At 47.4% G+C, this 16,022-nt stretch overlaps 1 protein-coding gene across 2 annotated transcripts in view; it reads left to right on the plus strand.

Annotated features, from left to right (window-relative positions):
- Positions 1–16,022, plus strand: part of LOC139262453 (PRELI domain-containing protein 1, mitochondrial-like) — a 59,116-nt gene that overhangs the window by 6,589 nt on the left and 36,505 nt on the right. For both annotated transcript variants that reach the window (XM_070877648.1, XM_070877642.1), the window contains exon 2: positions 13,568–13,715. In XM_070877648.1, the coding sequence (XP_070733749.1) occupies positions 13,624–13,715 (92 nt within the window). In that variant the 5' untranslated portion in view covers positions 13,568–13,623. The remainder of the gene's footprint in view (positions 1–13,567; positions 13,716–16,022) is intronic.

The following is a 16,022-nucleotide window of genomic DNA, read 5'->3' on the forward strand; positions in this document are numbered from 1 at the left end:
CACATCATCTGGTGTCTCGCTCGACCCCATCACCTGTCCGATTATCCCCTAATGCGGCTCAGCGTCAAACTTTGACTGATGATGCTCCTATGAAGGGCCTTGGGACATTTTACTATGTTAAAGTGCTATATTATAACAAATTCCTACATTACAACAGTGACTAAACTTCAAAAAGTACTTCGTTAGCTGTAAAGTGCTTTGGGACGTCCGGTGGTCGTGAAAGGCACTACGTAAATACATGTCTTTCTTATATAAATGCGAGTTGTATGGTTGTTATACTCCAGCCAGTGTACCTGCGCACACCCGCATGGACATAAGCCCACTCCTTGCAAGCTACTGCCCTATCTCCAACCTCCTTTTCCTCTCCAAAGTCTTTGAATCCATGCACATTTTTCCCGGAACTCCCATGTTTGAATCCCTTCAATCTGGTTTCCGCCCCTGCCACATTTCCGAAACGGCTCTCATTAAAGTCACAAATGACATCCTCCTCCAACGTCTCTCCACCATCGTCCAGCTGGATGGAACTGCACTCGCCTGGATCCATTATTATCTATAATTGTAGTCAGAAAATCACCTGCAATGGCTTCTCTTCCCACCCCCGCATCGTTACTTCTGGTGTCCCCCAAGGATCTATCCTTTGCCGTCTTCTGTTTCTCATCGCTATGCTGCCCCTTGGCGAAAACATGCGTCAGTTTCCACATGTACGCTGACAACACTCAGCTCTACCTCACCACCACTTCTCTCAACCCCTCCACGGTCTCTAAATTATCAGACTGCTTGTCCGACATTCACTACTGGATGAGCAGGAGTTTTCTCCAATTAAATACTGGGAAGATCCCCACCACAAACTGCGTTCCCTAACCACTGACTCCATCCCTCTCTTTTGCATCTGTCTGATGCTGAACCAGACTGTTTGCACCCTAGGTGTCGTATTTGACCCAGGAATGAGCTTCCGGCCACATATCCACAGCATAACTAAAACCGTGTATTTCCACCTCTGTAACATTGCCCGTCTCCGCTCCCTCATCCATGCCTTTGTTACCTCTAGACTTGACGACTCCAACTCACTCCTGGCTGGCCTCCCAAATTCTACCCTACCTAAACTTGAGATCATCTAACCTCGGCAGCCCGCTCACCCATCACCCCTGTGCTCGCTGACATTGGTTCCCGCCTTAAGAACATAAGAAATAAGAACTAGGAGTAGGCCAGCTGTCCCCACAAGCCTGCTCCGCCATTTAATAAAATCATGGCTGATCTGATCGTGGACTCGGCTCCACTTCCCTGCCTGCTCCCAATAACCCTTTATTCCCTTATCGCTCAAAAATCTGTCTCCCTCTGACTTAAATATATTCAATGACCCAGTCTCCGCAGCTCTCTAGGGCAGAGAATTCCACAGATTTGCAACCCTCTGAGAGGAAATTCTGCCTCATCTCAGTTTTAAATAGACGACACCTTGTTCTAAGACGATGTCCCCTAGTTTTAGTTTCTCCTGAGTGAAAGTATCTTCTCCGCATCTACTTTGTCGAGGCCCCTCATTAACTCATAAGTTTCAATAAGATCACCTCTCATTCTTCTGAACTCCAATGTGTATAGGCCGAACCTACTCAACCTATCTTCATAAGTCAACCCCCTCATCTTCAGAATCGACCTAGTGAACTTTTTCTGAACAGCCTCCAATGCAAGTATATACTTCCTTAAATACGGAGACCAAAACTATACGCAGTACTCTAGGTATGGCCTCACCAATACCCTGTACAGTTGTAGCAGGACCTCTCTGCTTTTATACTCCATCCCCCTTGCAATAAAGGCCAACATTCCATTTACCTTCCTGATTACTTGCTGTACCTGCATACTAACTTTTTGTGTTTCATGCACAAGGATCCCCAGGTCCCTCTGCAGAATTTTGTCGTCGGGGGGGTCAGGGACTGTGGGTCAATCAGAGTCTGAGGGGTTAGGGACTGTGGGTCTGAGGAGTTAGGGGCTGTGGGTCTGAGGAGCTGGGGGCCAAATAGGGGTCTGCGGCGAGGGAGGAGATTCTGCTCCCACTGGTGAGGAAGAGAGTCAGTTGTGCCCCGGGGCACTGGAGCTGAGACAGCAAAGGACATCGAATAGGCTGAGGGCACAAGTCGGTTGGAGTACAGATCATGGGTGGAACTCTGTGTTAAGCAAACCCACCTTGGTACAAGCTATCGCCATCACGTCCGTCGGTGCCCACCCTCTCTCGTGCAGTAAATATTATAAAAGGAGAGGGAATGATCCATCTACCGCCGGTGTGTGGAGACTGTGACGTACGTAGTGTGTTAATAGAATTGCACTGGTGAATGGGGCTCCGGAGAGCTGTACATAATTCATCAAATCCAGTTGTCTACAATACCTGTACCAGCAACAGAAAGTATCAGTTATTAAACTCCTCGGCTCACCAGTAGGGGGTGCAGGCACACACACTCATAGATGCACATAAACACTCACACAGATACACACTCGCACAGATGCACTAACATTTACACACACATACACATACATGTCATCATCATCATAGGCAGTCCCTCGGAATCGAGGAAGACTTGCCTCCACTCCTGGAGTGAGTTGTTTGGTGGCTGAACAGTCCAATACGAGAGCCACAGACTCTCACAGGTGGGACAGACATTCGTCGAGGGAAGGGGTGGGTGGGACTGGTTTGCCGCACGCTCCTTCCGCTGCCTGCGCTTGACCTCTTCGCTCTCAGCGTTGAGACTCGAGGTGCTCAGCACCCTCCCGGATGCACTTTCTCCACCTAGGGCGGTCTTCGGCCAGGGACTCCCAGGTGTCAGTGGTGATGTCGCACTTCAGGGAGGTCCTTGTAACGTTTCCGCTGCCCACCTTTGGCTCGTTTACCATGAAGGAGCACCGCATAGAACATTTGCTTTGGGAGTCTCGCGTCTGGCATGCGAACTATGTGGCCTGCCCAGCGAAGCTGATCGAGTGTGGTCAGTGCTTCAATGCTAGGGATGTTAGCCTGGGCAAGGGCACTGACAGTGCACCTGTCCTCCCAGGGGATTTGCAGGATCTTGTGTACAATTACCCACAAACGCGCACACCTGTACCCGCACTCCCTGATACACGCACATGTACAGATGCACACACTCACATACATGTATACACAGATACTCACTCATACACATACACGCGCAGATACACATACATGTACACATACAGATACACATGCTCACATGGATATACGCGCTCGCAGATCTATACACGCATACATATACACACTCAGACAGACATAGATTTACATAGGATATACGGCACAAGAACAGGCCATTCGGCCCAACCAGTTTATGCTCCACTCGAACCTCCTCCCATCCTTCCTCATCTAACTCTATGAGCATCACCCTCTATTCCCTTCTCCCTCATTCCCTTCTCCCTCATATGCTTGTCCAGTTTCCCCTTAAATGCATCTATACTATTTGCCTCAACCACTCCATGTGGCAGCGAATTCCACATTCTTACCACTGTGTACAGAAGTTTTTTCTGAATTCCCCATTTGATTTCTTGGTGAATATCTTATATTGATGTCCTCTAGTTTTGCTCTTCCCCACAAGTTGGAACTCTTGTGTCTACTCGTAGGAACAGGAGAAGGCCATTCAGCCCCTCGAGTCTGTTCTGCCATTCAGTGAGATCACTGCTGATCTGCGATCTAACTCCATATACCCGCCTTTGCCCCATATCCCTTAATACTTTTGGTTAACAAAAAGCTATCAATCTCTGATTTAAAATGAACAATTGATCGAGCATCAATTGCCATTTGTGGAAGAGAATTCCAAACTTCTACCACCCTTTGTGTGTAGAAGTATTTCCTAATTTCACTCCTGAAAGGTCTGGCTCTAAGTTTTAGACTCTGCCCCCTACGCCTAGAAAATCCCCAACCAGCAGAAATAGTTTCTCCCTATCTGTTCCTTATATCTCAAACTTTGATCAAATCACACCTTGACCGTCTAAATTCTAGGCAATACAACCCTAAATTGTGTAACCTTGTAATTTAACCCCTGAAGTCCGGGTGTCATTCTGGTAAACCTAGGCTGCGCTCCCTCCAAGGCCAATGATCCTCCCTGGAATCTATGGAGTTAGCAATGGGCCTTTTTTTCTTCCCAGCATTGCATGGGGATGCATGATGCATTGACCTGATTTCCCAACTCTGGAAATAACGACAGACCATCATTGTTTGATCGATGCCATGGCTGTGGACAGGCACAGCACTGAAAACAACTTCAAATAACATCCAAACACCCTGCACTCCACCTGCCCTGGTCTTGCAAGAATGTTACTGCTCAATAGCATGAAAGGTACCCGCTTTGCAGGATTGCTTTAAGTGGCGTCGACCATCGATCAAATTCATTGTCGCAAAAGAACATAAAATTTGGTGGGTAATTTGCCAAATAAGCATCTTGAACAATAGCCCCGACCACAGGGTACAAAGTGGTGAAAGAGTGGTGACACTCACATTCTATGCACAAAGCGGTTAGGTTAAAGGCTTGCCCAGAAACGATTTGGAAGTGCGATATTGATGCAGTTCCTGCAGCAAGTGACGTCAATCTGTCAGTTGTTATGTCGAGTCACTTCCTGAGCTTCAGCCGACTTGTACTGCGATACATTAGTCACTGTGACCAGGGAACGGAAATGGCTTGTGGCCAAAACTAGCCCACCCAATCGCAGCACTGAAACCTGTGTTTGCTAAACAAACAGTGGAGATAGAGTAGGGATCAAACTTTTTTTTGATGCAGTGTCATTTCAAACATTTTGCAACAGGTGAAGATTGTCCATATTTGATGCCCAGTGCCAGGGACCGATACTCCTAGGTGGGATGGTGTACAGATTTGAAACAGTAATGGTCTGTCAACATGAGCACCGAATCCAGGCTGACACTCCAGTACAGTGCTGGGGGAGTGCTGCACTGTCGGAGGTGCCGTTTTTCGGATGAGACGTTAAACCGAGGTCCCGTCTGCGCGCTCGGGTGGACGTGAAAGATCCCATGGCACTATTTCGAAAAAGAGCAGGGGAGTTATCCCCGGTGTCCTGGGACAATATTTATCCCTCAACCGACATCATTAAAAAAAAATAGATGGTCTGGTAATTATTATTCTTAGGCGGTCCCTCGTATCGAGAATGACTTGCTTCCACACCAAAAAAGGGGATGAATTCACAGGTGTTACAATGAGGGACCTGATATTCTAGGTCCCGAACTACATATTGAAGGGTGGAAGATGCCTTGTGCGTGGATTTTTTTTTTACGTGTGGTGGCCGCTGGTGATTATTGTATTGCTGTTTGTGGGAGCTTGCTGTGTACAAATTGGCTGCAGCCTTTCCTACATTACAGCAGTGACTACACTTCGAAAAGTACTTCATTGGTTGTAAAGCACTTTGGGACGTGTTGAGTTTGTGAAAGGCGCTATAGAAATGCAAGTTCTTGCTTTTGACTCTACCAAAACAATGTGACCTGGTTTTCCGCTCCTAGCCGATGGGTTTCTTGCCTGCTGAGGTGAATTGTGGGGTGTGAGAGAGGGTACACCGGAGAGTGGGAAATGTAGACCTGTGCCTTAACTGCCACTTCACAGCAGCACAACAGCACCCCACGTCCATCTGTTGTGATTTCTGTTCCCCCACTTTCCACAGCCCCCTTCCCTGCGCCCGGTCTGAGTGAAATTTCTACCGTGTCCAACGCAAGTGCACTGTGTGCCTTTGCGTGCTGAAGCGACATTAATCAGGGCCAGAGTGGTCTGGACTAGTTTCGATTGCCTGATAGATATATCGTGATGCATCAGATAATTGTGTGGGACAGGCTGGATCGACCAGTGGGCCCTGACCTGTCTGCCATTCCCTCCCTTAACCGCGCTCTCCTCCGTTCAGATGCTCCTTTATTACCTCTAGACTTGACTATTCCCCTTCTCTCTCTCGGGCAGTCTTTTGGGTTCGTGTATGACTTGCTTCCGCACTAATGAGTTCTCGGGTAACTGATGAGTCCAATGCAGGACCTAAGTCTCTGTCACAGGTCGGGCAGACGGTGGTTGGAGAGATGGGTGGGTAGGGTGCTTGGGTTGCTGTGCGCTCCTTCCGCTGTTTGTAATCCTGGTTGGCCTCCCACTTTCTACCCGAAATAAACTTGAGGTCTTCCAAAACTCGGCAGCCCGTGTCCTAACTCGCACCAAGTCCCGCTCACCCATCACCCCTGTGTTCGCTGATCTACATTGGCTCCCGGTTAAGCAACTCCTCGATTTTAAAATTCCCATCCTTGTTTTCAAATCCCCCCCCCCCCCACCATGGCCTTGCCCCTCCCTATCTCTGTAATCTCCTCCAGCCCCACAACCTTCTCCCCCCCCCCCCCTCACCCCACCCGGAGATACCTGCGTCCTGTAATTCTGCCCTCTTGAGCATCCTTGATTATAATCGTTCCACCATCGGTGGCCGTCAGCTGCCTCGGTCCTAATCTCTGGAATTCCCTCCCTAAACCTCTCTATCCTTCTTTAAAATGTTCCTTGAAACCAAGCTTTTGGTCACCAGCCCTAATTTCTTCTTATGTGCATTTAGTGTTGAATTTTGTTTTATAACACTCCTGAAGCGCCTTGGGATCTTTTACTAGTTAAAGGGCGCTATATAAATACAAGTTGTATGTTTGTATGAATAGAACGCCCACCGTGTTAAACCACTCAGTCCCCTGGCACTCAACCAATAATTTAAAACATTTGGAAATTTACCACTACAATGATTAAAAAGCAGTATTAGCTGGGGGTGGGGGCCTCCCTTGTTATGAGCTCAGAGCAGAACGGCTCCAGATATAATCCTGAATCTGCTCATTGCACGAGTTTTAGGGAGGGGCTGGTCTGGTCTACATATGTAAACGTTTCCTTGCCTGAACACGATCTGGAAGTATGGGTGGGGACGCAGTTGAGCTGAATGTTATTTTAAATATTTATAAATAGCAATGAGAAAGAGGGATTCAGCCTGTCTGGCTCGCCTATTATTTAGTGTCCAGTTGGGCTATTTGTATCTTTTCCACCTTGCCAATAAAAAGTGGTCATCGGTGCCCACCCCCCTCTCTCAATGCTACAGCTGAGTCTGTGTTCATGGTGCTAGGCGACGGTTACTTTAACTTCCCAAAAAATAAATGTTTCACTGCTGACATTGCAAGACAACAACAGGAATTGGTGCTGCGTATGTGTGACCTTTCATTGGAGCTTATTTTTCTCTCTTTCCCGCCACGCCCCACCACACCCTTCCAAGTCTCCGCTTTTATCCCAGGGAGATTCTGGTTTGAATCCCCCTCCTTTGCCGCATGTCCTCCCAGCACCCCCCCTCCCCACCCCACCCCCACCCCCTCCGGGCCACTCGCCGCGCGCCCTCTTGGCCCCCCCCCGCCCTCGCCGCGTGCCCTCTCGGCCTGGCCCCACCCCTCGCCTCGCGCCCTCTCGGCCGCGCGCCCTCTCGGCCTGGCCCCACCCCTCGCCGCGCGCCCTCTCGGCCTGGCCCCACCCCTCGCCTCGCACCCTCTCGGACCCCCCCCCCTCGCTGCGCACCCTCTCGGACCCACCCCCCCTTGCCACGCGCCCTCTCGGCCCCTCCTCGCCGCGCGCCCTCTCGGCCCCTCCTCGCCGCGCGCCCTCTCGCCCCCCCCCCTCGCCTCGCACCCTCTCGGCCTGGCCCCCCCCCCCTCGCAGCGCGGGCTCGCCCCCGTCCGCCCTCCCCCTCCCCCTCTCTCCCGCGCCCCCCTCTCGCCCTCACCCCTGCCCCGTGGTCCCCCTCGCCCCCTCTCCCTCTTCGGGCCAGATGCTCACAATGTTGGTGAAACATGAACATAAGAAATAGGAGCAGGAGTAGGCCATACGATCCCTCGAGCCTGCTCCGCCATTCAATAAAGATCATGGCTGATCTGATCATGGACTCGGCTCCACTTCCCTGCCCACTCCCTATAACCCTTTATCGCTCAAAAACCTGTCCATCTCTGCCTTAAATATATTCAGTGACCCAGTCTCCACAGCTCTCGGGGGCAGAGAATTCCACAGATTTACAACCCTCTGAGAAAAGAAATTCCTCCTCATCTCAGTTTTAAATGGGCGGCCACTTATTCTGAGACTTATGTCCCCTAGTTTTAGTTTCTCCTATGAGTGAAAATATCCCTTCTGCATCCACAGTGCGCTTCATTCTGTGGCCTGTGTCACTAAACTCCTTTTGCCTAATTCTAGCCAGCTGCCCCGAGGCCAGTTCAAAACAGAAGGGTCAACACGTACGCAGCAAAAAGTCTCGCGGGCATTAGCATTCTGCAAACGTTCTTTCCATTGCCATTAGCCCTAAAAGCGGGCAGAAAGAAATATATAGCCCTAACATTTGTTATGCAAGCCATGCGGATCTCCTGTTGAGTAAGCAGGCAAGTGGCTTGGCAATTGTACTGACTGGTGAAATAATACAAAATGGCCCCAGTACACTGACTATCTCTTGAAAGTGATTTTCACCACAGATTCATCAGAACAAATAAGGTGAGAATATCTAATCCAGGTGGTCAAAATTACGAAGTATTTGGCAAAAGTAAGTCGGGGAAAAGTTACTTCCATTGGTTGGTGAGCCAGTAACTGGACGATCATCAAAAGAACCAAGGGAGAGAAAAAAAGAAAGAACTTGCATTTATATAACGCCTTTCATGGCCTCTGGACGACTCAAAGCGCTTCACAGCCAATGAAGAACTTTTGGAGCGTAGTTACTGTTGTAATGTAAGAAACACGGCAGTCCACAAACAACAATGTGAATAATGACGACCAGGTCATTTGTTTTAGTGATGGTTGAGCGATAAATATTAGCCAGGGCACTGGGGAGAACTCCCCTGCTCTTCTTCGAAATAGTGCCATGGGATCTTTTACGTTCACCTGAAAGGGACAATGTCTCAGCCGAAAGACTACACCTCCGACAGTGCAGCATCCCTCAGCACTGTACTGGGAGCGTCGGCCTAGATTTTTGTGCTCAAAGTCTCTGGAGTGGGGCTTGAAGCCACAACCATCTGACTGAGGCAAGAGTGCTGCCCACTGAGCCACGGCTGAAGTTGAGATTTTTTTTTGAATGATCACTGTTGGGACGGGGCATGTCTGAGCAGAAATAGTGGTACGAGGAATGGGACTGAGGATATGGTTCTTTCAAAGAGTCGGCACAAACATAGTGGGCCGACTGGCCTTCATCTGTGCTGTAACATTCTATAATTATTAGGATTGTGGGAATATTTGATCAAACCTGTTGCACTTATGAGAAATAGTCTTTCAATTAAAATAAGGGGCCGCCCATTTAAAACTTAGATGAGGGGGAATTTCTTCTCTGAGGGTTGTAAATCTATGGAATTCTCTGCCTCAGAGAGTTGTGGAAGCCGGGTCATTGAATAAATTTAAGACAGAGATAGGCAGTTTCTTAACCGATATGGGGAGCGAGCAGGGAAGTGGACCCGAGTCCATGATCGGATCAGCCATGATCTTATTGAATGGCGGAGCAGGCTCGAGGGGCCGTATGGCCTACTCCTGCTCCTCTTTCTTACGTTCTTATGTAATTTACAGTGCCCCGACAGAATTTGAACCCTGGCAATCCACACACAAAAATATTAACGGTGACCATTGCTTGTTCCTGGACCAGTTGTGCACTCATCGACCACCTTGATTTCACACCGTTCCTTGATGTCGAGACACCTGCATCTCCATCTTCCCTTCGCTCCCTTTTCTTCCATTTTTCTCACGAGCAATTCATACGCCGTCCTGTCGCTGTGATTCTCGAATATGTTCGCAGTATCTGGTCTTTGGGCTGCTGATATTTCTATTTTGCCCAATCAAAATTATTGTGAACTCCTGTGAAACAACCAGCGATAAGTTCACATTTCAGATGTCTCAAGTCTTTGCCAGGGTCCGCGTTTCACGCCCAAATGTAGTACGCCACAATCAATGCAGACTCTCTGTATATAGAGCCATTATGATGTCTTATTCACCATGAAAAGATGAAATAAGGCAGAAAACTTGCAATTATACATCGCCTTTCATGAGTTGAGGACCCCCAAAGCACTTTACAACCAACGAAGTACTGTTGAAGTGTGGTCGCTGTTGTAATATAGGAAACTCCGCGCCAATTTGAGCACAGCAAAGTCCCACAAACACAGATAAATAACCACGTTATATGGTTTTTATCTTTAGATGTTGGCTAGCACACCAGAAAGAAATCCACTGCAGCTCTTCAAAATAGTGCCATGGGATCGTTTACGTCTACCAGAGAGGGCAGAGGGGATCCCGGTTTAACGTCTCATCTGAAAGACGGCACCTCTGACAGTGCAGCACTCCCTCGGCACTGCACTGGAGTGTCAGCCAGGACCTTTGTGCTCAAGTCTCTGGAGTGGAACTTGAACCCGCAACCTTCTGACTCAAAGGACAGAGTGCTACCCTCTGAGACACAGCTGAAATAGCAATTAATATGTTTTCAATATCTCGGGCAAGGCTTTATCTCATGATAATTCTGGTGGATAATCAGGCAGACGCTAATTGAACGTTCCAATGTAATTTGTTTTTAAATAAATGAAACCGAGACTTCACTGTAAGCGACACAGTTGTGGTTTGGGTTGGTTGCACATTGACTCTTCCCTGACACTATTAAGCGCTGGCTGGCGGAAAGGAATGCAACAGGTCTTACCACAAGCTCTATTATGAACTGGTTCTGAAGCTCTTCTAATAGCTCTTTCATTCGTTGCAAGAGCTGATTTAACTCATTGGACAAACGTATCTAAAGTTTGACTTGGGCATATTAGCTGGCACTTAGCACCACTTACACAGGTTTAGGGCATACTGTTTCGGTACAGTGCAAGCTGTTTTTGAGAATCACCCTGTCCCGTATTATGGAATGTAGTGGTTGTGGAGGGACAGAGGGCACTTGGTCTACTTTAAATCGATGTTTGCACCCATTGCGTGTCTTTTAGTTGTGAGGCACATGACTTGACTTAACCACATATTTCAGCTCACTCCCAGAAGTAACCAATAACCATTTCATTGTACAAAAATGCTGTGATGTGTGGTGGCAGTACTGTAAGGCAAGGTTCATGATTTTGGTCATGATGTATAGAGAGCAGGTGACTCAACAATTCCCCCAACTGAGGGGAGATTGGGGTGAGTTACTCAAAGGCACACTCGTACATGAAGCCAGAAGAAGCACTTTGATTCATCAAGCCCAATGCTGTGTCCAGTCTACCCAGTTGCCGCCTCTCCTGATCACCAATGCTGAGCGAGCAAGGCGCTCAGGGTATTCTACCATCCTCACTATCCAATTGTGCATTGCCTCCCCTGTCCCATCAGCACAGCAAGGTAGATGTTCGTCTGCACCTCCCTGGCTGATAACGGAACTTCGGTCAATCCCCTTCCATTTAAGTCGCCGGAAGGGAATTGCGTCGGGTTCCGTAAGGGCCAAGGGAGTGACCCGGCTCTCTGCACTCCACCCAGACGATGCTCAACACCCAGGCGGTGAAGGTGGAAGTCTCCCAATGGGCCCTGTACCGAGAAGGGAGAGGAGGTGCACTGCCCGTGCAGGACAACATACGGGACTGGGTGGTGGAGATGTGAGAATGGAAGAATATTTGAAAGCCTCGCTCAGTCACCTGTGTATATATGTGTAAGAGCATGCAGAAAGCAAGCACAGGCAGCGGAAGGAGCGTGCGGCAAACCAGATTCCCCACCCACCCTTTCCTTCAACCACTGTCTGGCCCAATTGTGACAGAGACTGTAATTCCCGTATTGGGCTGTACAGTCACCTGAGAACTCACTTTGAGTGGAAACAAGTCTTCCTCGATTTCGAGCGACTGCCTATGATGATGCTGTATAATATTCCATTAGCTTTGTTGATAACTGGGTGTGTTGTCTTGAGTACTCAAATGGTTGCGCGCACATCCTTTTCTGTTTCAACTTTTGCTACTTTACGATGTACATATTTGCTATTTCCTGTCCCATTACCTTAAGTTTACAGACGTCTATATAAAAAAATCTATCTGGCAACCCCAGCCCATCTCATTAACTGATCCACATTTCCGATTTTTCTCCATTAGATTTGACACGTGGTCACATAGTTTTATATGATTTTTGTGCAATTATAGATCATTCACTGAAGCTTGACAGACAAATGATGCTTTTATCAACAAAGCTCACAAAATATTATGGAGATCCTTCGTGAGGATTTGTTATCAGCAAAGTTTATTGTGAAATGCAAAAAGTACTCCCCTCCAAATTGTTCATGAATGGTGCAAACTCCTGTGGATCGCCTCCATCCTTTCTCCCCACCACACCACCGATCTTGTTCCATTTATCACCATCGCTCTTCTATTGCCACACGACTTTTCAAACCAACTGGCTAATTTGTGATTAGTTCCGTGAGCCTCGATAGGAAACAACTGACTTGTGGAACTTTATTCATTACCATCTGAAAATCAAAGTGAATGTTGTTCTTTAGGTCACCTTCATCCACTGATTGAAGTGACCTCCTCGACGTGTTTCAGCGGCCGGACTGCGAGGTTGCTTGGCTGCTTTCTTGCCCGTAAGTTGCCGTCGAGCAGGGTGCCCAAAGTACGGTCCGCCAGTCACATGCTGAAAGTGCTCAAAGTCCAGGAAAGTCCGTTCTATTTGCACTTACATTTCTTATTCGCTGGTTCACCTTGTTTTGTGAACCTGGGAGTTTGGAAAAGACCTATTCTTGGCACTGGCACCCTATTGGTGGATAAGTCCCAAACAACAACAACTTGTAGGGCAACAACAACAATAGGGCGCCTTTAGCATAGTAAAATGCTCCAAGGCGCTTCACAGGAGCGTTATCAGACCAAAATTGACACCGGACCAAAGATGATGATATTGGGATAGGTGCTTGGTAAAAGAGGTAGGTTTTAAAGAATGTCTTACAGGAGGAGAGGTAAAGGCAGTAAAGTTTAGTGAGGAAATTCAAGAGATATTAGGCCCTCAAAGGCACGTCCGCTGGTTGATCTTCTACCTCAGCTCCACTTTCCTGCACTATCTGAGATGAGGAGAAACTTCTTCACTCAGAGAGTGGTTAACTTGTGGAATTCTCTACCGCAGAGTGTTGTTGAGGCCAGTTCATTAGATATATTCAAGAGGGAGTTAGATATGGCCCTTACGGCTAAAGGGATCAAGGGGTATGGAGAGAAAGCAGGAAAGGGGTACTGAGGTGAATGATCAGCCATGATCGTATTGAATGGTGGTGCAGTCTCAAAGGGTTGAATGGCTTACTCCTGTACCTATTTTCTATGTTTCTATGTTATCCCAAGGGTAGTCGAAATCTGGAACTATCTTCCCCAAAAATCTGGATGTTGGGTGGGTCAATTGAGAATTTCAAATCTGAGATTGATAGGTTTCTGCGAGGCAAGAATATTAAGGGTTACAGAACCAAGGCAGCTCGATGGAGTTGAGATACGATCTGATTGAATGGCTCGAGGGGCTGAATCCTGGTGCTGTGTCGTCTTATCCTTTCCAACGAAGCAGAGAAAGCCAGGTTGGTGGCTGGAGGTCTGACTTGTTGTTTCACTCCACAGGTGATTCTGTAACTCCTCTTTGTATCTGCAGCCTGAAAGAGCTCAGGCAAGCAACAATGGTAAAGCACTTCTTCGACTTATCTACTCTCAAGAGCTCATGGGACCAAGTTGCCTCTGCATTTTGGCAACGATATCCAAACCCCTTCAGGTAGGTCTCTGGCGCGTTTAAGACTACCGGTTTTTGGAGGGCTAGTTTGTCGAGGGGTTTTGGGGGTGGAGGGAGGGATGTTCCTATCAGCATTTCTTCCCCCAACATTGTTCTAATGCTGCGCATTAACCTGCTCCCTGTGCTAAAATCTACTTCAAAACTTTCCATGTTAAATATGAACAAATTATTTTCAAAATTTTTTTTTAAAAAGCTGATGAGCATATATTTTGAATCTTTAATTTCAATTGAACTTGTCATTGTGCCTTAAATGTTTTCTTAAATGGCCTATTGTTTAGTTACTGTCGAAATTAAAGCCCAACCATCGAGTGGGGTATCCAACCGATGGTAGTACAAATACTGAAAGGCTGGTGCTAATGGAAGAACTGTTAAGCCAGTCAGTCAGCAATGGCATTAAATGACAGCGTGTGCCTCGAACGGTTTGTACAACCCTCACTCTCTGCTGGAGATTAGATTGCACAAGTCTCAAACAGTACTTTATAACTGTCTCTTTTCTCCCCCCCCCCCCCCCCCCCACCCCACACCATTCATTAAATTGGTTACCCTGGACCCTATTTTTAAACGAAGGTTAGGCAGTGTTGCAGAACATTGGAGCGTACCTGTGTAGCCTCACGTACTTCATTAATCTGCCTTTGCCTTCTCTTTCTGCCCCCATTTCAGGTCGTTCCCCTCTGCCCCTTCAATAAACACATTGCAATCCAAACTGCATTGTGTTCAACCACTGCAGTTCTATTTATTTAGTATCTGTCACTTGCTTCAGTTCAGAGTCACTGGTGTTTTTATTCATAAAATCATAGAAATTTTCAGCACAGAAGGAGGCCATTTTGGCCCATCGCCGGCCAACCTAATCCCACTTTCCAGCTCTAGGTCCGTAGCCCTGTAGGTTTCGGCATTCTAAGTACTTTTTAAATGTGGTAAGGGTTTCTGCCTCTACCATCCTTTCAGTCAGTGAGTTCCAGACCCCCACAACCCTCTGCGTAAAGAAATTTTCCCTCAAATCCCCTCTAAACCTACCAATTACTTTAAATCTATACCCCCTGGTTGTTGATCTCTCTGCTAAGGAAAATAAGTCCTTCCTATGCACTTTATCTAGGCCCCTCATAATTTTATACACCTCAATAAGATCTCTCCTCAGCCTCCTCTGTTCCAAAGAAAACAACCCCAGCCCTATCCAATCTTTCCTCATAGCTAATATTTTCCAGTCCAAGCAACATCCTCGTAAATCTCCTCTGTACCCTTTACAGTGCAATCACATCTTTCCTGTAAAGCAGTGACCAGAACTGCACGCAGTACTCTAGCTGTGGCCTAACTTTTATACAGTTCAAGCATAACCTCCCTGCTCAAACATTATTACCCAATGACCCATTGCTTTTCCATGTTTGATTCTGCTTGTATTGGTGCAGCCCATTTCATTTCCATTGGGATGTCGGCTTTGGCTGGCAGAATCAAAACGGGGCCCGATGTGCGTTTGAAGGCTTGTGATGACATCGTAATCTATGCTGACTCTTACCCGCAGCTCTTTGTTTTGTGACTGAACAAAATATTGTGATTAATTACATTTCTAATATAGAAACATAGGAAATAGGTGCAGGAGTAGGCCATTCGGCCCTTCGAGCCTGCACCGCCATTCAATGAGTTCATGGCTGAACATGCAACTTCAGTACCCCATTCATGCTTTCTCGCCATACCACTTGATCCCCCTAGTAGTAAGGACTACATCTAACTCTTTTTTGAATATATTTAGTGAATTGGCCTCAACAATTTTCTGTGGTAGAGAATTCCACAAGTTCACCACTCTCTGGGTGAAGAAGTTTCTCCTCATCTCGGTCCTAAATGGCTTACCCCTTATCCTTAGACTGTGACCCCTGGTTCTGGATTTCCCCAACATTGGGAACATTCTTCCTGCATCTAACCTGTCTAAACCCATCAGAATTTTAAATGTTTCTATGAGATCCCCTCTCATTCTCCTGAACTCCAGTGAATACATGCCCAGTTGATCCAGTCTTTATTGATATGTCAGTCCTGCCATTCCGGGAATCAGTCTGGTGAACCTTCGCTGCTCTCCCTCAATAGCAAGAATGTCCTTCCTCAAGTTAGGAGACCAGAACTGTACACAATACTCCAGGTGTGGCCTCACCAAGGCCCTGTACAACTGTAGTAACACCTCCCTGCCCCTGTACTCAAATCTCCTTGCTATGAAGGCCAACATGCCATTTTCTTTCTTAACCGCCTGCTGTACCTGCATGCCAATCTTCAATAACTGATGTACCTTGCCACCCAGGTCTCGTT

This window comes from Pristiophorus japonicus, chromosome 1 (genome assembly GCF_044704955.1).
Source record: "Pristiophorus japonicus isolate sPriJap1 chromosome 1, sPriJap1.hap1, whole genome shotgun sequence".
Taxonomy (NCBI): domain Eukaryota; kingdom Metazoa; phylum Chordata; class Chondrichthyes; family Pristiophoridae; genus Pristiophorus; species Pristiophorus japonicus.